This window comes from Schistocerca serialis, chromosome 5 (assembly GCF_023864345.2).
Source record: "Schistocerca serialis cubense isolate TAMUIC-IGC-003099 chromosome 5, iqSchSeri2.2, whole genome shotgun sequence".
Lineage (NCBI taxonomy): Eukaryota > Metazoa > Arthropoda > Insecta > Orthoptera > Acrididae > Schistocerca > Schistocerca serialis.
Window position 1 is genome coordinate 685,548,590 of NC_064642.1, and position 24,578 is coordinate 685,573,167.

General features: G+C 39.0%; 1 protein-coding gene across 1 annotated transcript in view; it reads right to left on the reverse strand.

The window, feature by feature from the left end:
• Window positions 1-5,386: 5,386 nt before the first annotated feature.
• LOC126482177 (dentin sialophosphoprotein-like) overlaps window positions 5,387-24,578 on the reverse strand; it is a 195,618-nt gene continuing 176,426 nt past the window's right edge. Inside the window, exons 100-103 of the mRNA XM_050106156.1 lie at window positions 12,662-12,703; window positions 12,433-12,474; window positions 10,372-10,413; window positions 5,387-5,421 (exon numbers count right to left, since the gene is read on the reverse strand). Of these exons, the coding sequence (XP_049962113.1) occupies window positions 5,387-5,421; window positions 10,372-10,413; window positions 12,433-12,474; window positions 12,662-12,703 (161 nt within the window). The remainder of the gene's footprint in view (window positions 5,422-10,371; window positions 10,414-12,432; window positions 12,475-12,661; window positions 12,704-24,578) is intronic.

A 24,578-nucleotide genomic window follows, 5' to 3' on the forward strand; every position in this document is an offset into this window, starting at 1 on the left:
GACCATAGTGTTGCAACCACACACAATTGACCTGCTGTGAGGAAAAACGAGTTAGTACATTTCAAACATGAAATAGGTCATTTTAAAATCAACATAAAAAACCAAAATTCCAAAAGTATAAACCACAAAAAAATGCTTAACAATGGAAGAAAATGTGTCGTGCTCCTCACCCTCCTCCCTCCCTGTGGTGCAACAGATGTCCCTTTCTCCAAAAATGTACTCAATGGGACCATAGTGTTGCAACCACACACAAGTTGACCTGCTGTGAGGAAAAAACGAGTTAGTACATTTCAAACATGAAATAGGTCATTTTAAAATCAACATAAAAAACCAAAATTCCAAAAGCATAAACTACAAAAAAATGCTTACCAATGGAAGAAAATGTGTCGTGCTCCTCACCCTCCTCCCTCCCTGTGGTGCAACAGATGTCCCTTTCTCCAAAACTGTACTCAATGGGACCGTAGTGTTGCAACCACACACAAGTTGACCTGCTGTGATCAAAAAACGAGTTGTTACATTTCAAACATGAAATAGGTCATTTTAAAATCAACATAAAAAACCAAAATTCCAAAAGTATAAACCACAAAAAAATGCTTACCAATGAAACAAAATGTGTCGTGCTCCTCACCCTCCTCCCTCCCTGTGGTGCAACAGATGTCCCTTTCTCCAAAAATGTACTCAATGGGACCGTAGTGTTGCAACCACACACAAGTTGACCTGCTGTGAGGAAAAGACGAGTTAGTACATTTCAAACATGAAATAGGTCATTTTAAAATCAACATAAAAAACCAAAATTCCAAAGTATAAACCACAAAAAAATGCTTACGAATGGAAGAAAATGTGTCGTGCTCCTCACCCTCCTCCCTCCCTGTGGTGCAACAGATGTCCCTTTCTCCAAAAATGTACTCAATGGGACCGTAGTGTTGCAACCACACACAAGTTGACCTGCTGTGAGGAAAAAACGAGTTAGTACATTTCAAACATGAAATAGGTCATTTTAAAATCAACATAAAAAACCAAAATTCCAAAAGTATAAACCACAAAAAAATGCTTACCAATAGAAGAAAATGTGTCGTGCTCCTCACCCTCCTCCCTCCCTGTGGTGCAACAGATGTCCCTTTCTAAAAAATGTACTCAATGGGACCGTAGTGTTGCAACCACACACAAGTTGACCTGCTGTGAGGAAAAAACGAGTTAGTACATTTCAAACATGAAATAGGTCATTTTAAAATCAACATAAAAAACCTAAATTCCAAAAGTATAAACCACAAAAAAATGCTTACCAATGAATCAAAATGTGGCGTGCTCCTCACCCTCCTCCCTCCCTGTGGTGCAACAGATGTCCCTTTCTCCAAAATTGTACTCAATGGGACCGTAGTGTTGCAACCACACACAAATTGACCTGCTGTGAGGAAAAAACGAGTTAGTACATATCAAACATGAAATAGGTCATTTTAAAATCAACATAAAAAACCAAAATTCCAAAAGTATAAACCACAAAAAAATGCTTACCAATGGAAGAAAATGTGTCGCGCTCCTCACCCTCCTCCCTCCCTGTGGTGCAACAGATGTCCCTTTCTCCAAAAATGTACTCAATGGGACCGTAGTGTTGCAACCACACACAAGTTGACCTGCTGTGAGGAAAAAACGAGTTAGTACATTTCAAACATGAAATAGGTCATTTTAAAATCAACATAAAAAACCAAAATTCCAAAAGTATAAACCACAAAAAAATGGTAACCAATGGAAGAAAATGTGTCATGCTCCTCACCCTCCTCCCTCCCTGTGGTGCAACAGATGTCCCTTTCTCCAAAAATGTACTCAATGGGACCGTAGTGTTGCAACCACACACAATTGACCTGCTGTGAGGAAAAACGAGTTAGTACATTTCAAACATGAAATAGGTCATTTTAAGATCAACATAAAAAACCAAAATTCCAAAAGTATAAACCACAAAAAAATGCTTACTAATGGAAGAAAATGTGTCGTGCTCCTCACCCTCATCCCTCCCTGTGGTGCAACAGATGTCCCTTTCTCCAAAAATGTACTCAATGGCACCGTAGTGTTGCAACCACACACAAGTTGACCTGCTGTGAGGAAAAAACGAGTTAGTACATTTCAAACACAAAATAGGTCATTTTAAAATCAACATAAAAAACCAAAATTCCAAAAGTATAAACCACGAAAAAATGCTTACTAATGAATCAAAATGTGTCCCGCCCTGTGGTGCAACAGATGTCCCTTTCTCCAAAAATGTACTCAATGGGACCGTAGTGTTGCAACCACACACAAGTTGACTAGCTGTGAGGAAAAAACGAGTTAGTACATTTCAAACATGAAATAGGTCATTTTAAAATCAACATAAAAGACCAAAATTCCAAAAGTATAAACCACAAAAAAATGCTTACCAATGTATCAAAATGTGTCGTGCTCCTCACCCTCCTCTCGCCCTGTGGTGCAACAGATGTCCATTTCTCCAAAAAAGTACTCAATGGGACCGTAGTGTTGCAACCACACACAAGTTGACCTGCTGTGAGGAAAAAACGAGTTAGTACATTTCAAACATGAAATAGGTCATTTTAAAATCAACATAAAAGACCAAAATTCTTAAAGTATAAACCACAAAAAAATGCTTACCAATGAATCAAAATGTGTCGTGCTCCTCACCCTCCTTCCGCCCTGTGGGGCAACAGATGTCCCTTTCTCCAAAAATGTACTCAATGGGACCGTAGTGTTGCAACCACACACAAGTTGACCTGCTGTGAGCAAAAAACGAGTTAGTACATTTCAAACATGAAATAGGTCATTATAAAATCAACATAAAAAACAGAAATTCCAAAAGTATAAACCACAAAAAAATGCTTACCAATGGAAGAAAATGTGTCGTGCTCCTCACCCTCCTCCCTCCCTGTGGTGCAACAGATGTCCCTTTCTCCAAAAATGTACTCAATGGGACCATAGTGTTGCAACCACACACAATTGACCTGCTGTGAGGAAAAACGAGTTAGTACATTTCAAACATGAAATAGGTCATTTTAAAATCAACATAAAAAACCAAAATTCCAAAAGTATAAACCACAAAAAAATGCTTACCAATGGAAGAAAATGTGTCGTGCTCCTCACCCTCCTCCCTCCCTGTGGTGCAACAGATGTCCCTTTCTCCAAAAATGTACTCAATGGGACCATAGTGTTGCAACCACACACAAGTTGACCTGCTGTGAGGAAAAAACGAGTTAAAACATTTCAAACATGACATAGGTCATTTTAAAATCAACATAAAAAACCAAAATTCCAAAAGTATAAACCACAAAAAAATGCTTACCAATGGAAGAAAATGTGTCGTGCTCCTCACCCTCCTCCCTCCCTGTGGTGCAACAGATGTCCCTTTCTCCAAAAATGTACTCAATGGGACCATAGTGTTGCAACCACACACAAGTTGACCTGCTGTGAGGAAAAAACGAGTTAGTACATTTCAAACATGAAATAGGTCATTTTAAAATCAACATAAAAAACCAAAATTCCAAAGTATAAAACACAAAAAAATGCTTACGAATGGAAGAAAATGTGTCGTGCTCCTCACCCTCCTCCCTCCCTGTGGTGCAACAGATGTCCCTTTCTCCAAAAATGTACTCAATGAGACCATAGTGTTGCAACCACACACAAGTTGACCTGCTGTGAGGAAAAAACGAGTTAGTACATTTCAAACATGAATTAGGTCATTTTAAAATCAACATAAAAAACCAAAATTCCAAAGTATAAACCACAAAAAAATGCTTACGAATGGAAGAAAATGTGTCGTGCTCCTCACCCTCCTCCCTCCCTGTGGTGCAACAGATGTCCCTTTCTCCAAAAATGTACTCAATGAGACCATAGTGTTGCAACCACACACAAGTTGACCTGCTGTGAGGAAAAAACGAGTTAGTACTTTCAAACATGAAATAGGTCATTTTAAAATCAACATAAAAAACCAAAATTCCAAAAGTATAAACCACAAAAAAATGCTTACCAATGGAAGAAAATGTGTCGTGCTCCTCACCCTCCTCCCTCCCTGTGGTGCAACAGATGTCCCTTTCTCCAAAAATGTACTCAATGGGACCGTAGTGTTGCAACCACACACAAGTTGACCTGCTGTGAGGAAAAAACGAGTTAGTACATTTCAAACATGAAATAGGTCATTTTAAAATCAACATAAAAAACCAAAATTCCAAAAGTATAAACCACAAAAAAATGGTAACCAATGGAAGAAAATGTGTCATGCTCCTCACCCTCCTCCCTCCCTGTGGTGCAACAGATGTCCCTTTCTCCAAAAATGTACTCAATGGGACCGTAGTGTTGCAACCACACACAAGTTGACTAGCTGTGAGGAAAAAACGAGTTAGTACATTTCAAACATGAAATAGGTCATTTTAAAATCAACATAAAAGACCAAAATTCCAAAAGTATAAACCACAAAAAAATGCTTACCAATGTATCAAAATGTGTCGTGCTCCTCACCCTCCTCTCGCCCTGTGGTGCAACAGATGTCCCTTTCTCCAAAAAAGTACTCAATGGGACCGTAGTGTTGCAACCACACACAAGTTGACCTGCTGTGAGGAAAAAACGAGTTAGTACATTTCAAACATGAAATAGGTCATTTTAAAATCAACATAAAAGACCAAAATTCCAAAAGTATAAACCACAAAAAAATGCTTACCAATGTATCAAAATGTGTCGTGCTCCTCACCCTCCTCTCGCCCTGTGGTGCAACAGATGTCCCTTTCTCCAAAAATGTACTCAATGAGACCATAGTGTTGCAACCACACACAAGTTGACCTGCTGTGAGGAAAAAACGAGTTAGTACATTTCAAACATGAATTAGGTCATTTTAAAATCAACATAAAAAACCAAAATTCCAAAGTATAAACCACAAAAAAATGCTTACGAATGGAAGAAAATGTGTCGTGCTCCTCACCCTCCTCCCTCCCTGTGGTGCAACAGATGTCCCTTTCTCCAAAAATGTACTCAATGGGACCGTAGTGTTGCAACCACACACAAGTTGACTAGCTGTGAGGAAAAAACGAGTTAGTACATTTCAAACATGAAATAGGTCATTTTAAAATCAACATAAAAGACCAAAATTCCAAAAGTATAAACCACAAAAAAATGCTTACCAATGTATCAAAATGTGTCGTGCTCCTCACCCTCCTCTCGCCCTGTGGTGCAACAGATGTCCCTTTCTCCAAAAAAGTACTCAATGGGACCGTAGTGTTGCAACCACACACAAGTTGACCTGCTGTGAGGAAAAAACGAGTTAGTACATTTCAAACATGAAATAGGTCATTTTAAAATCAACATAAAAGACCAAAATTCTTAAAGTATAAACCACAAAAAAATGCTTACCAATGAATCAAAATGTGTCGTGCTCCTCACCCTCCTTCCGCCCTGTGGGGCAACAGATGTCCCTTTCTCCAAAAATGTACTCAATGGGACCGTAGTGTTGCAACCACACACAAGTTGACCTGCTGTGAGCAAAAAACGAGTTAGTACATTTCAAACATGAAATAGGTCATTATAAAATCAACATAAAAAACAGAAATTCCAAAAGTATAAACCACAAAAAAATGCTTACCAATGGAAGAAAATGTGTCGTGCTCCTCACCCTCCTCCCTCCCTGTGGTGCAACAGATGTCCCTTTCTCCAAAAATGTACTCAATGGGACCGTAGTGTTGCAACCACACACAAGTTGACCTGCTGTGAGCAAAAAACGAGTTAGTACATTTCAAACATGAAATAGGTCATTTTAAAATCAACATAAAAAACCAAAATTCCAAAAGTATAAACCACAAAAAAATGCTTACCAATGGAAGAAAATGTGTCGTGCTCCTCACCCTCCTCCCTCCCTGTGGTGCAACAGATGTCCCTTTCTCCAAAAATGTACTCAATGGGACCATAGTGTTGCAACCACACACAAGTTGACCTGCTGTGAGGAAAAAACGAGTTAAAACATTTCAAACATGACATAGGTCATTTTAAAATCAACATAAAAAACCAAAATTCCAAAAGTATAAACCACAAAAAAATGCTTACCAATGGAAGAAAATGTGTCGTGCTCCTCACCCTCCTCCCTCCCTGTGGTGCAACAGATGTCCCTTTCTCCAAAAATGTACTCAATGGGACCATAGTGTTGCAACCACACACAAGTTGACCTGCTGTGAGGAAAAAACGAGTTAGTACATTTCAAACATGAAATAGGTCATTTTAAAATCAACATAAAAAACCAAAATTCCAAAGTATAAAACACAAAAAAATGCTTACGAATGGAAGAAAATGTGTCGTGCTCCTCACCCTCCTCCCTCCCTGTGGTGCAACAGATGTCCCTTTCTCCAAAAATGTACTCAATGAGACCATAGTGTTGCAACCACACACAAGTTGACCTGCTGTGAGGAAAAAACGAGTTAAAACATTTCAAACATGACATAGGTCATTTTAAAATCAACATAAAAAACCAAAATTCCAAAGTATAAAACACAAAAAAATGCTTACGAATGGAAGAAAATGTGTCGTGCTCCTCACCCTCCTCCCTCCCTGTGGTGCAACAGATGTCCCTTTCTCCAAAAATGTACTCAATGAGACCATAGTGTTGCAACCACACACAAGTTGACCTGCTGTGAGGAAAAAACGAGTTAAAACATTTCAAACATGAAATAGGTCATTATAAAATCAACATAAAAAACCAAAATTCCAAAAGTATAAACCACAAAAAAATGCTTACCAATGGAAGAAAATGTGTCGTGCTCCTCACCCTCCTCCCTCCCTGTGGTGCAACAGATGTCCCTTTCTCCAAAAATGTACTCAATGGGACCATAGTGTTGCAACCACACACAAGTTGACCTGCTGTGAGGAAAAAACGAGTTAGTACATTTCAAACATGAATTAGGTCATTTTAAAATCAACATAAAAAACCAAAATTCCAAAGTATAAAACACAAAAAAATGCTTACCAATGGAAGAAAATGTGTCGTGCTCCTCACCCTCCTCCCTCCCTGTGGTGCAACAGATGTCCCTTTCTCCAAAAATGTACTCAATGAGACCATAGTGTTGCAACCACACACAAGTTGACCTGCTGTGAGGAAAAAACGAGTTAGTACATTTCAAACATGAAATAGCTCATTTTAAAATCAACATAAAAGACCAAAATTCCAAAAGTATAAACCACGAAAAAATGCTTACCAATGAATCAAAATGTGTCCCGCCCTGTGGTGCAACAGATGTCCCTTTCTCCAAAAATGTACTCAATGGGACCATAGTGTTGCAACCACACACAAGTTGACCTGCTGTGAGGAAAAAACGAGTTAGTACATTTCAAACATGAATTAGGTCATTTTAAAATCAACATAAAAAACCAAAATTCCAAAGTATAAACCACAAAAAAATGCTTACGAATGGAAGAAAATGTGTCGTGCTCCTCACCCTCCTCCCTCCCTGTGGTGCAACAGATGTCCCTTTCTCCAAAAATGTACTCAATGGGACCGTAGTGTTGCAACCACACACAAATTGACCTGCTGTGAGGAAAAAACGAGTTAGTACATTTCAAACATGAAATAGCTCATTTTAAAATCAACATAAAAGACCAAAATTCCAAAAGTATAAACCACGAAAAAATGCTTACCAATGAATCAAAATGTGTCCCGCCCTGTGGTGCAACAGATGTCCCTTTCTCCAAAAATGTACTCAATGGGACCGTAGTGTTGCAACCACACACAAGTTGACTAGCTGTGAGGAAAAAACGAGTTAGTACATTTCAAACATGAAATAGGTCATTTTGAAATCAACATAAAAGACCAAAATTCCGAAAGTATAAACCACAAAAAAATGCTTACCAATGAATCAAAATGTGGCGTGCTCCTCACCCTCCTTCCGCCCTGTGGGGCAACAGATGTCCCTTTCTCCAAAAATGTACTCAATGGGACCGTAGTGTTGCAACCACACACAAGTTGACCTGCTGTGAGCAAGAAACGAGTTAGTACATTTCAAACATGAAATAGGTCATTTTAAAATCAACATAAAAAACAGAAATTCCAAAAGTATAAACCACAAAAAAATGCTTACCAATGGAAGAAAATGTGTCGTGCTCCTCACCCTCCTCCCTCCCTGTGGTGCAACAGATGTCCCTTTCTCCAAAAATGTACTCAATGGGACAATAGTGTTGCAACCACACACAATTGACCTGCTGTGAGGAAAAACGAGTTAGTACATTTCAAACATGAAATAGGTCATTTTAAAATCAACATAAAAAACCAAAATTCCAAAAGTATAAACCACAAAAAAATGCTTACCAATGGAAGAAAATGTGTCGTGCTCCTCACCCTCCTCCCTCCCTGTGGTGCAACAGATGTCCCTTTCTCCAAAAATGTACTCAATGGGACCATAGTGTTGCAACCACACACAAGTTGACCTGCTGTGAGGAAAAAACGAGTTAGTACATTTCAAACATGACATAGGTCATTTTAAAATCAACATAAAAAACCAAAATTCCATAAGTATAAACCACAAAAAAATGCTTACCAATGGAAGAAAATGTGTCGTGCTCCTCACCCTCCTCCCTCCCTGTGGTGCAACAGATGTCCCTTTCTCCAAAAATGTACTCAATGGGACCATAGTGTTGCAACCACACACAAGTTGACCTGCTGTGAGGAAAAAACGAGTTAGTACATTTCAAACATGAAATAGGTCATTTTAAAATCAAAATTAAGAAACCAAAATTCCAAAAGTATAAACCACAAAAACATTCTTACCAATGGAAGAAAATGTGTCGTGCTCCTCACCCTCCTCCCTGCCTGTGGTGCAACAGATGTCCCTTTCTCCAAAAATGTACTCAATGGGACCGTAGTGTTGCAACCACACACAAGTTGACCTGCTGTGAGGAAAAAACGAGTTAGTACATTTCAAACATGAAATAGGTCATTTTAAAATCAACATAAAAAACCAAAATTCCAAAGTATAAACCACAAAAAAATGCTTACCAATGAATCAAAATGTGTCGTGCTCCTCACCCCCCTCCCGCCCTGTGGTGCAACAGATGTCCCTTTCTCAAAAAATGTACTCAATGGGACCGTAGTGTTGCAACCACACACAAGTTGACCTGCTGTGAGGAAAAAACGAGTTAGTACATTTCAAACATGAAATAGGTCATTTTAAAATCAACATAAAAAACCAAAATTCCAAAGTATAAACCACAAAAAAATGCTTACGAATGGAAGAAAATGTGTCGTGCTCCTCACCCTCCTCCCTCCCTGTGGTGCAACAGATGTCCCTTTCTCCAAAAATGTACTCAATGAGACCATAGTGTTGCAACCACACACAAGTTGACCTGCTGTGAGGAAAAAACGAGTTAGTACATTTCAAACATGAATTAGGTCATTTTAAAATCAACATAAAAAACCAAAATTCCAAAAGTATAAACCACAAAAAAATGCTTACCAATGGAAGAAAATGTGTCGTGCTCCTCACCCTCCTCCCTCCCTGTGGTGCAACAGATGTCCCTTTCTCCAAAAATGTACTCAATGGGACCGTAGTGTTGCAACCACACACAAGTTGACCTGCTGTGAGGAAAAAACGAGTTAGTACATTTCAAACATGAAATAGGTCATTTTAAAATCAACATAAAAGACCAAAATTCCAAAAGTATAAACCACAAAAAAATGCTTACCAATGAATCAAAATGTGTCGTGCTCCTCACCCTCCTCCCGCCCTGTGGTGCAACAGATGTCCCTTTCTCAAAAATGTACTCAATGGGACCGTAGTGTTGCAACCACACACAAGTTGGCCTGCTGTGAGGAAAAAACGAGTTAGTACATTTCAAACATGAAATAGGTCATTTTAAAATCAACATAAAAGACCAAAATTCCAAAAGTATAAACCACAAAAAAATGCTTACCAATGAATCAAAATGTGTCGTGCTCCTCACCCTCCTCCCGCCCTGTGGGGCAACAGATGTCCCTTTCTCCACAAATGTACTCAATGGGACCGTAGTGTTCCAACCACACACAAGTTGACCTGCTGTGAGGAAAAAACGAGTTAGTACATTTCAAACATGAAATAGGTCATTTTAAAATCAACATAAAAAACCGAAATTCCAAAAGTATAAACCACAAAAAAATGCTTACCAATGGAAGAAAATGTGTCGTGCTCCTCACCCTCCTCCCTCCCTGTGGTGCAACAGATGTCCCTTTCTCCAAAAATGTACTCAATGGGACCATAGTGTTGCAACCACACACAATTGACCTGCTGTGAGGAAAAACGAGTTAGTACATTTCAAACATGAAATAGGTCATTTTAAAATCAACATAAAAAACCAAAATTCCAAAAGTATAAACCACAAAAAAATGCTTACCAATGGAAGAAAATGTGTCGTCCTCCTCACCCTCCTCCCTCCCTGTGGTGCAACAGACAACCCTTTCACCAAAAATGTACTCAATGGGACCATAGTGTTGCAACCACACACAAGTTGACCTGCTGTGAGGAAAAAACGAGTTAGTACATTTCAAACACGAAATAGGTCATTTTAAAATCAACATAAAAAACCAAAATTCCAAAAGGATAAACCACAAATAAATTCTTACCAATGGAAGAAAATGTGTCGTGCTCCTCACCCTCCTCCCTCCCTGTGGTGCAACGGATGTCCCTTTCTCCAAAAATGTACTCAATGGGACCGTAGTGTTGCAACCACACACAAGTTGACCTGCTGTGAGGAAAAAACGAGTTAGTACATTTCAAACATGAAATAGGTCATTTTAAAATCAACATATAAAACCAAAATTCCAAAAGTATAAACCACAAAAAAATGCTTACGAATGGAAGAAAATGTGTCGTGCTCCTCACCCTCCTCCCTCCCTGTGGTGCAACAGATGTCCCTTTCTCCAAAAATGTACTCAATGGGACCGTAGTGTTGCAACCACACACAAGTTGACCTGCTGTGAGGAAAAAACGAGTTAGTACATTTCAAACATGAAATAGGTCATTTTAAAATCAACATAAAAAACCAAAATTCCAAAAGTATAAACCACAAAAAAATGCTTACCAATGGAAGAAAATGTGTCGTGCTCCTCATCCTCCTCCCTCCCTGTGGTGCAACAGATGTCCCTTTCTCCAAAAATGTACTCAATGGGACCGTAGTGTTGCAACCACACACAAGTTGACCTGCTGTGAGGAAAAAATGAATTAGTACATTTCAAACAGGAAATAGGTCATTTTAAAATCAACATAAAAGACCAAAATTCCAAAAGTATAAACCACAAAAGAATGCTTACCAATGGAAGAAAATGTGTCGTGCTCCTCACCCTCCTCCCTCCCTGTGGTGCAACAGATGTCCCTTTCTCCAAAAATGTACTCAATGGGACCGTAGTGTTGCAACCACACACAAGTTGACCTGCTGTGACGAAAATACGAGTTAGTACATTTCAAACATGAAATAGGTCATTTTAAAATCAACATAAAAAACCAAAATTCCAAAAGAATAAACCACAAAAAAATGCTTACCAATGGAAGAAAATGTGTCGTGCTCCTCACCCTCCTCCCGCTCTGTGGTGCAACAGATGTCCCTTTCTCCAAAAATGTACTCAATGGGACCGTAGTGTTGCAACCACACACAAGTTGACCTGCTGTGAGGAAAAAACGAGTTAGTACATTTCAAACATGAAATAGGTCATTTTAAAATCAACATAAAAAACCAAAATTCCAAAAGTATAAACCACAAAAAAATGCTTACCAATGAATCAAAATGTGTCGTGCTCCTCACCCTCCTCCCGACCTGTGGTGGAACAGATGTCCCTTTCTCCAAAAATGTACTCAATGGGACCGTAGTGTTGCAACCACACACAAGTTGACCTGCTGTGAGGAAAAAACGAGTTAGTACATTTCAAACATGAAATAGGTCATTTTAAAATCAACATAAAAAACCAAAATTCCAAAAGTATAAACCACAAAAAAATGCTTACCAATGGAAGAAAATGTGTCGTGCTCCTCACCATCCTCCCTCCCTGTGGTGCAACAGATGTCCCTTTCTCCAAAAATGTACTCAATGGGACCGTAGTGTTGCAACCACACACAAGTTGACCTGCTGTGAGGAAAAAACGAGTTATTACATTTCAAACATGAAATAGGTCATTTTAAAATCAACATAAAATACCAAAATTCCAAATGTATAAACCACCAAAAAATGCTTACCAATGAATCAAAATGTGTCGTGCTCCTCACCCTCCTCCCGCCCTGTGGCGCAACAGATGTCCCTTTCTCCAAAAATGTACTCAATGGGACCGTAGTGTTGCAACCACACACAAGTTGACCTGCTGTGAGGAAAAAACGAGTTAGTACATTTCAAACATGAAATAGGTCATTTTAAAATCAACATAGAAAACCAAAATTCCAAAAGTACAAACCACCGAAAAATGCTTACCAATGGAAGAAAATGTGTCATGCTCCTCACCCTCCTCCCTCCCTGTAGTGCAACAGATGTCCCTTTCTCCAAAAATGTACTCAATCGGACCAAAGTGTTGCAACCACACACAAGTTGACCTGCTGTGAGGAAAAAACGAGTTAGTACATTTCAAACATGAAATAGGTCATTTTAAAATCAACATGAAAAACCAAAATTCCAATAGTATAAACCACAAAAAAATGCTTACCAATGGAAGAATATGTGTCCTGCTCCTCACCCTCCTCCCTCCCTGTGGTGCAACAGATGTCCCTTTCTCCAAAAATGTACTCAATGGGACCGTAGTGTTGCAACCACACACAAGTTGACCTGCTGTGAGGAAAAAACGAGTTAGTAGATTTCAAACATGAAATAGGTCACTTTAAAATCAACATAAAAAACCAAAATTCCAAAAGTATAAACCACAAAAAAATGCTTGCCAATGAAACAAAATGTGTCGTGCTCCTCACCCTCCACAATCCCTGTGGTGCAACAGATGTCCCTTTCTCCAAAAATGTACTCAATGGGACCGTAGTGTTGCAGCCACACACAAGTTGACCTGCTGTGAGGAAAAAACGAGCTTGTACATATCAAACATGAAATAGGTCATTTTAAAATCAACATAAAAAACCAAAATTCCAAAAGTATAAACCACAAAAAAATGCTTACCAATGGAAGAAAACGTGTCGTGCTCCTCACCCTCCTCCCTCCCTGTGGTGCAACAGATGTCCCTTTCTCCAAAAATGTACTCAATGGGACCGTAGTGTTGCAACCACACACAAGTTGACCTGCTGTGAGGAAAAAACTAGTTAGTACATTTCAAACATGAAATAGGTCATTTTAAAATCAACATAAAAAACCAAAATTCCAAAAGTATAAACCACAAAAAAATGCTTACCAATGGAAGAAAATGTGTCGTGCTCCTCACCCTCCTCCCTCCCTGTGGTGCAACAGATGTCCCTTTCTCCAAAAATGTACTCAATGGGACCGTAGTGTTGCAACCACACACAAGTTGACCTGCTGTGAGGAAAAAACGAGTTAGTACATTTCAAACATGAAATAGGTCATTTTAAAATCAATATAAAAAACCAAAATTCCAAAAGTATAAACCACAAAAAAATGCTTACCAATGGAAGAAAATGTGTCATGCTCCTCACCCTCCTTCCTCCCTGTGGTGCAACAGATGTCCCTTTCTCCAAAAATGTACTCAATGGGACCGTAGTGTTGCAACCACACACAAGTTGACCTGCTGTGAGGAAAAAACGAGTTAGTACATTTCAAACATGAAATAGGTCATTTTAAAGTCAACATAAAAAACCAAAATTCCAAAAGTATAAACCACAAAAAAATGCTTACCAATGGAAGAAAATGTGTTGTGCTCCTCACCCTTCTCCCTCCCTGTGGTGCAACAGATGTCCCTTTCTCCAAAAATGTACTCAATGGGACCGTAGTGTTGCAACCACACACAAGTTGACCTGCTGTGAGTAAAAAACGAGTTAGTACAATTCAAACATGAAATAGGTCATTTTAAAATCAACATAAAAAACCTAAATTCCAAAAGTATAAACCTCAAAAAAATGCTTACCAATGGAAGAAAATGTGTCGTGCTCCTCACCCTCCTCCCTCCCTGTGGTGCAACAGATGTCCCTTTCTCCAAAAATGTACTCAATGGGACCGTAGTGTTGCAACCACACACAAGTTGACCTGCTGTGAGGAAAAAACGAGTTAGTACATTTCAAACATGAAATAGGTCGTTTTAAAATCAACATAAAAAACCAAAATTCCAAAAGTATAAACCACAAAAAAATGCTTACCAATGGAAGAAAATGTGTCGTGCTCCTCACCCTCCTCCCTCCCTGTGGTACAACAGATGTCCCTTTCTCCAAAAATGTACTCAATGGGACCGTAATGTTGCACCCACACACAAGTTGACCTGCTGTGAGGAAAAAACTAGTTAGTACATTTCAAACATGAAATAGATCATTTTAAAATCAACATAAAAAACCAAAATTCCAAAAGTATAAACCACAAAAAAATGCTTACCAATGGAAGAAAATGTGTCGTGCTCCTCACCATCCTCCCTCCCTGTGGTGCAACAGATGTCCCTTTCTCCAAAAATGTACTCAATGGGACCGTAGTGTTGCAACCACACACAAGTTGACCTGCTGTGACGAAAAAACGAGTTAGTACATTTCAAACATTAAATAGGTCATTTTAAAATCAACATAAAAAACCAAAATTCCAAAAGTATAAACCACAAAAAAATGCTTACCAATGGAAGAAAATGTGTCGTGCTCCTCACCCTCCTCCCTCCCTGTGGTGCAACAGATGTCCCTTTCTCCAAAAATGTACTCAATGGGACCGTAGTGTTGCAACCACACACAAGTTGACCTGCTGTGAGGAAAATACGAGTTAGTACATTTCAAACATGAAATAGGTCATTTTAAAATCAACATAAAAAACCAAAATTCCAAAAGTATAAACCACAAAAAAATGCTTACCAATGGAAGAAAATGTGTCGTGCTCCTCACCCTCCTCCCTCCCTGTGGTGCAACAGATGTCCCTTTCTCCAAAAATGTACTCAATGGGACCGTAGTGTTGCAACCACACACAAGTTGACCTGCTGTGAGGAAAAAACGAGTTAGTACATTTCAAACATGAAATAGGTCATTTTAAAATCAACATAAAAAAACAAAATTCCAAAAGTATAAACCACAGAAAAATTCTTACCAATGGAAGAAAATGTCTCGTGCTCCTCCCCCTCCTCCCTCCCTGTGGTGCAACAGATGTCCCTTTCTCCAAAAATGTACTCAATGGGACCGTAGTGTTGCAACCACACACAAGTTGACCTGCTGTGAGGAAAAAACGAGTTAGTAAATTTCAAACATGAAATAGGCCATTTTAAAATCAACATAAAAAACCAAAATTCCAAAAGTATAAACCACAAAAAAATGCTTACCAATGAAACAAAATGTTTCGTGTTCCTCACCCTCCTCCCTCCCTGTTGTGCAACAGATGTCCCTTTCTCCAAAAATGTACTCAATGGGACTGTAGTGTTGCAACCACACACAAGTTGACCTGCTGTGAGGAAAAAACGAGTTAGTACATTTCAAACATGAAATAGGTCATTTTAAAATCAACATAAAAAACCAAAATTCCAAAAGTATAAACCACAAAAAAATGCTTACCAATGGAAGAAAATGTGTCGTGCTCCTCACCCTCCTCCCTCCCTGTGGTGCAACAGATGTCCCTTTCTCCAAAAATGTACTCAATGGGACCGTAGTGTTGCAACCACACACAAGTTACCCTGCAGTGAGGAAAAAACGAGTTAGTACATATCAAACATGAAATAGGTCATTTTAAAATCAACATAAAGAACCAAAATTCCAAAAGTATAAACCACAAAAAAATGCTTACCAATCGAAGAAAATGTGTCGTGCTCCTCACCCTCCTCCCTCCCTGTGGTGCAACAGATGTCCCTTTCTCCAAAAATGTACTCAATGGGACCGTAGTGTTGCAACCACACACAAGTTGACCTGCTGTGAGGAAAAAACGAGTTACTACATTTCAAACATGAAATAGGTCATTTTAAAGTCAACATACAAAACCAAAATTCCAAAAGTATAAACCACAAAAAAATGCTTACCAATGGAAGAAAACGTGTCGTGCTCCTCACTCTCCTCCCTCCCTGTGGTGCAACAGATGTCCCTTTCTCCAAAAATGTACTCAATGAAACCGTAGTGTTGCAACCACACACAAGTTGACCTGCTGTGAGGAAAAAACGAGTTAGTACATTTCAAATATGAAATAGGTCATTTTAAAATCAACATAAAAAACCAAAATTCCAAAAGTATAAACCACAAAAAAAATGCTTACCAATGGAAGAAAATGTGTCGTGCTCCTCACCCTCCTCCCTCCCTGTGGTGCAACAGATGTCCCTTTCTCCAAAAATGTACTCAATGGGACCGTAGTGTTGCAACCGCACACAAGTTGACCTGCTGTGAGGAAAAAACGAGTTAGTAAATTTCAAACATGAAATAGGTCATTTTAAAATCAACATAAAAAACCAAAATTCCAAAAGTATAAACCACAAAAAAATGCTTACCAATGAATCAAAATGTGTCGTGTTCCTCACCCTCCTCACTCCCTGTTGTGCAACAGATGTCCCTTTCTCCAAAAATGTACTCAATGGGACCGTAGTGTTGCAACCACACACAAGTTGACCTGCTGTGAGGAAAAAACGAGTTAGTACATTTCAAACATGAAATAGGTCATTTTAAAATCAACATAAAAAACCAAAATTCCAAAAGTATAAACCACAAAAAAATGCTTACCAATGGAAGAAAATGTGTCGTGCTTCTCACCCTCCTCCCTCCCTGTGGTGCAACAGATGTCCCTTTCTCCAAAAATGTACTCAATGGGACCGTAGTGTTGCAACCACACACAAGTTGGCCTGCTGTGAGGAAAAAACGAGTTAGTACATTTCAAACATGAAATAGGTCATTTTAAAATCAACATAAAAAACCAAAATTCCAAAAGTATAAACCACAAAAAAATGCTTACCAATGGAAGAAAATGTGTCGTGCTCCTCACCCTCCTCCCTCCCTGTGGTGCAACAGATGTCCCTTTCTCCAAAAATGTACTCAATGGGACCGTAGTGTTGCTACCACACACAAGTTGACCTGCTGTGAGGAAAAAACGAGTTAGTACATTTCAAACATGAAATAGGTCATTTCAAAATCAACATAAAAAACCAAAATTCCAAAAGTATAAACCACAAAATAATGCTTACCGATGGAAGAAAATGTGTCGTGCTCCTCACCCTCCTCCCTCCCTGTGGTGCAACAGATGTCCCTTTCTCCAAAAATGTACTCAATGGGACCGTAGTGTTGCAACCACACACAAGTTGACCTGCTGTGAGGAAAATACGAGTTAGTACATTTCAAACATGAAGTAGGTCATTTTAAAATCAACATAAAAAACCAAAATTCCAAAAGTATAAACCACAAAAAAATGCTTACCAATGGAAGAAAATGTGTCGTGCTCCTCACCCTCCTCCCTCCCTGTGGTGCAACAGATGTCCCTTTCTCCAAAAATGTACTCAATGGGACCGTAGTGTTGCAACCACACACAAGTTGACCTGCTGTGAGCAAAATACGAGTTAGTACATTTCAAACATGAAATAGGTCATTTTAAAATCAACATAAAAAACCAAAATTCCAAAAGTATAAACTACAAAAAAATGCTTACCAATGGAAGAAAATGTGTCGTGCTCCTCACCCTCCCCCCTCCCTGTGGTGCAACAGATGTCCCTTTCTCCAAAAATGTACTCAATGGGATCGTAGTGTTGCAACCACACACATGTTGACCTGCTGTAGGAAATAACGAGTTAGTACATTTCAAACATGAAATAGGTCATTTTAAAATCAACATAAAAAACCAAAATTCCAAAGGAATAAACCACAAAAAAATGCTTACCAATGGACGAAAATGTGTCGTGCTCCTCACCCTCCTCCCTCCCTGTGGTGCAACAGATGTCCCTTTCTCCAAAAATGTACTCAATGGGACCGTAGTGTTGCAACCACACACAAGTTGACCTGCTGTGAGGAAAATACAAGTTAGTACTTTTCAAACATGAAATTGGTCATTTTAAAATCAACATAAAAAACCAAAATTCCAAAAGTATAAACTACAAAAAAATGCTTACCAATGGAAGAAAATGTGTCGTGCTCCTCACCCTCCTCCCCCCCTGTGGTGCAACAGATGTCCCTTTCTCCAAAAATGTACTAAATGGGACCGTAGTGTTGCAACCACACACAAGTTGACCTGCTGTGAGGAAAAAACGAGTTAGTACATTTCAAACATGAAATAGGTCATTTTAAAATCAACATAAAAAACCAAAATTCCAAAAGTATAAACCACAAAAAAATGCTTACCAATGGAAGAAAATGTGTCGTGCTCCTCACCCTCCTCCCTCCCTGTGGTGCAACAGATGTCCCTTTCTCCAAAAATGTACTCAATGGGACCGTAGTGTTGCAACCACACACAAGTTGACCTGCTGTGAGGAAAAAACGAGTTAGTACATTTCAAACATGAAATAGGTCATTTTAAAATCAACATAAAAAACCAAAATTCCAAAAGTATAAACCACAAAAAAATGCTTACCAATGGAAGAAAATGTGTCGTGCTCCTCACCCTCCTCCCTCCCTGTGGTGCAACAGATGTCCCTTTCTCCAAAAATGTACTCAATGGGACCGTAGTGTTGCAACCACACACAAGTTGACCTGCTGTGAGGAAAATACGAGTTAGTACATTTCAAACATGAAATAGGTCATTTTAAAATCAACATAAAAAACCAAAATTCCAAAAGTATAAACCACAAAAAAATGCTTACCAATGGAAGAAAATGTGTCGTGCTCCTCACCCTCCTCCCTCCCTGTGGTGCAACAGATGTCCCTTTCTCCAAAAATGTTCTCAATGGGACCGTAGTGTTGCAACCACACACAAGTTGACCTGCTGTGAGGAAAAAATGAGTTAGTACATTTCAAACATGAAATAGGTCATTTTAAAATCAACATAAAAAACCAAAATTCCAAAAGTATAAACCACAAAAAAATGCTTACCAATGGAAGAAAATGTGTCGTGTTCCTCACCCTCCTCCCTCCCTGTGGTGCAACAGATGTCCCTTTCTCCAAAAATGTACTCAATGGGACCGTAGTGTTGCAACCACACACAAGTTGACCTGCTGTGAGGAAAAAACGAGTTAGTACATTTCAAACATGAAATAGGTCATTTTAAAATCAACATAAAAAACCAAAATTCCAAAAGTATAAACCACAAAAAAATGCTTACCAATGGAAGAAAACGTGTCGTGCTCCTCACCCTCCTCCCTCCCTGTGGTGCAACAGATGTCCCTTTCTCCAAAAATGTACTCAATGGGACCGTAGTGTTGCAACCACACACAAGTTGACCTGCTGTGAGGAAAAACGAGTTAGTACATTTCAAACATGAAATAGGTCATTTTAAAATCAACATAAAAAACCAAAATTCCAAAAGTATAAACCACAAAAAAATGCTTACCAATGGAAGAAAATGTGTCGTGCTCCTCACCCTCCTCCCTCCCTGTGGTGCAACAGATGTCCCTTTCTCCAAAAATGTACTCAATGGGACCGTAGTGTTGCAACCACACACAAGTTGACCTGCTGTGAGGAAAAAACGAGTTAGTACATTTCAAACATGAAATAAGTCATTTTAAAATCAACACAAAAACCAAAATTCCAAAGGTATAAACCACATAAAAATGATTGCCAATGGAAGAAAATGTGTCGTGCTCCTCACCCTCCTCCCTCCCTGTGGTGCAACAGATGTCCCTTTCTCCAAAAATGTACTCAAAGGGACCGTAGTGTTGCAACCACACACAAGTTGACCTGCTGTGAGGAAAAAACGAGTTAGTACATTTCAAACATGAAATAGGTCATTTTAAAATCAACATAAAAAACCAAAATTCCAAAAGTATAAACCACAAAAAAATGCTTACCAATGGAAGATAATGTGTCGTGCTCCTCACCCTCCTCCCTCCCTGTGGTGCAACAGATGTCCCTTTCTCCAAAAATGTACTCAATGGGACCGTAGTGTTGCAACCACACACAAGTTGACCTGCTGTGAGGAAAAAACGAGTTAGTACATTTCAAACATGAAATAGGTCATTTTAAAATCAACATAAAAAACCAAAATTCCAAAAGTATAAACCACAAAAAAATGCTTACCAATGAATCAAAATGTGTCGTGCTCCTCACCCTCCTCCCTCCCTGTGGTGCAACAGATGTCCCTTTCTCCAAAAATGTACTCAATGGGACCGTAGTGTTGCAACCACACACAAGTTGACCTGCTGTGAGGAAAAAATGAGTTAGTACATTTCAAACATGAAATAGGTCATTTTAAAATCAACATAAAAAACCAAAATTCCAAAAGTATAAACCACAAAAAAATGCTTACCAATGGAAGAAAATGTGTTGTGCTCCTCACCCTCCTCCCTCCCTGTGGTGCAACAGATGTCCCTTTCTCCAAAAATGTACTCAATGGGACCATAGTGTTGCAACCACACACAAGTTGACCTGCTGTGAGGAAAAAACGAGTTAGTACATTTCAAACATGAAATACGTCATTTTGAAATCAACATAAAAAACCAAAATTCCAAAAGTATAAACCACAAAAAAATGCTTATCAATGAATCAAAATGTGTCGTGCTCCTCTCCCTCCTCCCGCCCTGTGGTGCAACAGATGTCCCTTTCTCAAAAAATGTACTCAATGGGACCGTAGTGTTGCAACCACACACAAGTTGACCTGCTGTGAGGAAAAAACGAGTTAGTACATTTCAAACATGAAATAGGTCATTTTAAAATCAAAATAAAAAACCAAAATTCCAAAAGTATAAACCACAAAGAAATGCTTACCAATGGAAGAAAATGTGTCGTGCTCCTCACCCTCCTCCCTCCCTGTGGTGCAACAGATGTCCCTTTCTCCAAAAATGTACTCAATGGGACCGTAGTGTTGCAACCACACACAAGTTGACCTGCTGTGAGGAAAATACGAGTTAGTACATTTCAAACATGAAATAGGTCATTTTAAAATCAACATAAAAAACCAAAATTACAAAAGTATAAACCACAAAAAAATGCTTACCAATGGATCAAAATGTGTCGTGCTCCTCACCCTCCTCCCTCCCTGTGGTGCAACAGATGACCCTTTCTCCAAAAATGTACTCAATGGGACCGTAGTGTTGCAACCACACACAAGTTGACCTGCTGTGAGGAAAAAACGAGTTAGTACATTTCAAACATGAAATAGGTCATTTAAAAAACAACATAAAAAACCTAAATTCCAAAAGTATAAACCACAAAAAAATGCTTACCAATGGAAGAAAATGTGTCGTGCTCCTCACCCTCCTCCCTCCCTGTGGTGCAACAGATGTCCCTTTCTCCAAAAATGTACTCAATGGGACCGTAGTGTTGCAACCACACACAAGTTGACCTGCTGTGAGGAAAATACGAGTTAGTACATTTCAAACATGAAATAGGTTATTTTAAAATCAACATAAAAAACCAAAATTCCAAAAGTATAAACCACAAAAAAATGCTTACCAATGGAAGAAAATGTGTCGTGCTCCTCACCCTCCTCCCTCCCTGTGGTGCAACAGATGTCCCTTTCTCCAAAAATGTACTCAATGGGACCGTAGTGTTGCAACCACACACAAGTTGACCTGCTGTGAGGAAAAAACGAGTTAGTACATTTCAAACATGAAATAGGTCATTTTAAAATCAACATAAAAAACCAAAATTCCAAAAGTATAAACCACAAAAAAATGCTTACCAATGGAAGAAAATGTGTCGTGCTCCTCACCCTCCTCCCTCCCTGTGGTGCAACAGATGTCCCTTTCTCCAAAAATCTACTCAATGGGACCGTAGTGTTGCAACCACACACAAGTTGACCTGCTGTGAGGAAAATACGAGTTAGTACATTTCAAACATGAAATAGGTCATATTAAAATCAACATAAAAAACCAAAATTCCAAAAGTATAAACTACAAAAAAATGTTTACCAATGGAAGAAAATGTGTCGTGCTCCTCACCCACCTCCCTCCCTGTGGTGCAACAGATGTCCCTTTCTCCAAAAATGTACTCAATGGGACCGTAGTGTTGCAACCACACACAAGTTGACCTGCTGTGAGGAAAAAACGAGTTAGTACATTTCAAACATGAAAGAGGTCATTTTAAAATCAACATAAAAAACCAAAATTCCAAAGGAATAAACCACAAAAAAATGCTTACCAATGGAAGAAAATGTGTCGTGCTCCTCACCCTCCTCCCTCCCTATGGTGCAACAGATGTCCCTTTCTCCAAAAATGTACTCAATGGGACCGTAGTGTTGCAACCACACACAAGTTGACCTGCTGTGAGGAAAAAACGAGTTAGTACATTTCAAACATGAAATAGGTCATTTTAAAATCAACATAAAAAACCAAAATTCCAAAAGTATAAACCACAAAAAAATGCTTACCAATGGAAGAAAATGTGTCGTGCTCCTCACCCTCCTCCCTCCCTGTGGTGCAACAGATGTCCCTTTCTCCAAAAATGTACTCAATGGGACCGTAGTGTTGCAACCACACACAAGTTGACCTGCTGTGAGGAAAATACGAGTTAGTACATTTCAAACATGAAATAGGTCATTTTAAAATCAACATAAAAAACCAAAATTCCAAAAGTATAAACTACAAAAAAATGCTTACCAATGGAAGAAAATGTGTCGTGCTCCTCACCCTCCTCCCTCGCTGTGGTGCAACAGATGTCCCTTTCTCCAAAAATGTACTCAATGGGACCGTAGTGTTGCAACCACACACAAGTTGACCTGCTGTGAGGAAAAAACGAGTTAGTACATTTCAAACATGAAATAGGTCATTTTAAAATCAACATAAAAAACCAAAATTCCAAAACTATAAACCACAAAAAAATGCTTACCAATGGAAGAAAATGTGTCGTGCTCCTCACCCTCCTCCCTCCCTGTGGTGCAACAGATGTCCCTTTCTCCAAAATTGTACTCAATGGGACCGTAGTGTTGCAACCACACACAAGTTGACCTGCTGTGAGGAAAAAACGAGTTAGTACATTTCAAACATGAAATAGGTCATTTTAAAATCAACATAAAAAACCAAAATTCCAAAAGTATAAACCACAAAAAAATGCTTACCAATGGAAGAAAACGTGTCGTGCTCCTCACCCTCCTCCCTCCCTGTGGTGCAACAGATGTCCCTTTCTCCAAAAATGTACTCAATGGGACCGTAGTGTTGCAACCACACACAAGTTGACCTGCTGTGAGGAAAAACGAGTTAGTACATTTCAAACATGAAATAGGTCATTTTAAAATCAACATAAAAAACCAAAATTCCAAAAGTATAAACCACAAAAAAATGCTTACCAATGGAAGAAAATGTGTCGTGCTCCTCACCCTCCTCCCTCCCTGTGGTGCAACAGATGTCCCTTTCTCCAAAAATGTACTCAATGGGACCGTAGTGTTGCAACCACACACAAGTTGACCTGCTGTGAGGAAAAAACGAGTTAGTACATTTCAAACATGAAATAAGTCATTTTAAAATCAACACAAAAACCAAAATTCCAAAGGTATAAACCACATAAAAATGATTGCCAATGGAAGAAAATGTGTCGTGCTCCTCACCCTCCTCCCTCCCTGTGGTGCAACAGATGTCCCTTTCTCCAAAAATGTACTCAAAGGGACCGTAGTGTTGCAACCACACACAAGTTGACCTGCTGTGAGGAAAAAACGAGTTAGTACATTTCAAACATGAAATAGGTCATTTTAAAATCAACATAATAAACCAAAATTCCAAAAGTATAAACCACAAAAAAATGCTTACCAATGGAAGATAATGTGTCGTGCTCCTCACCCTCCTCCCTCCCTGTGGTGCAACAGATGTCCCTTTCTCCAAAAATGTACTCAATGGGACCGTAGTGTTGCAACCACACACAAGTTGACCTGCTGTGAGGAAAAAACGAGTTAGTACATTTCAAACATGAAATAGGTCATTTTAAAATCAACATAAAAAACCAAAATTCCAAAAGTATAAACCACAAAAAAATGCTTACCAATGGAAGAAAATGTGTCGTGCTCCTCACCCTCCTCCCTCCCTGTGGTGCAACAGATGTCCCTTTCTCCAAAAATCTACTCAATGGGACCGTAGTGTTGCAACCACACACAAGTTGACCTGCTGTGAGGAAAATACGAGTTAGTACATTTCAAACATGAAATAGGTCATATTAAAATCAACATAAAAAACCAAAATTCCAAAAGTATAAACTACAAAAAAATGTTTACCAATGGAAGAAAATGTGTCGTGCTCCTCACCCACCTCCCTCCCTGTGGTGCAACAGATGTCCCTTTCTCCAAAAATGTACTCAATGGGACCGTAGTGTTGCAACCACACACAAGTTGACCTGCTGTGAGGAAAAAACGAGTTAGTACATTTCAAACATGAAAGAGGTCATTTTAAAATCAACATAAAAAACCAAAATTCCAAAGGAATAAACCACAAAAAAATGCTTACCAATGGAAGAAAA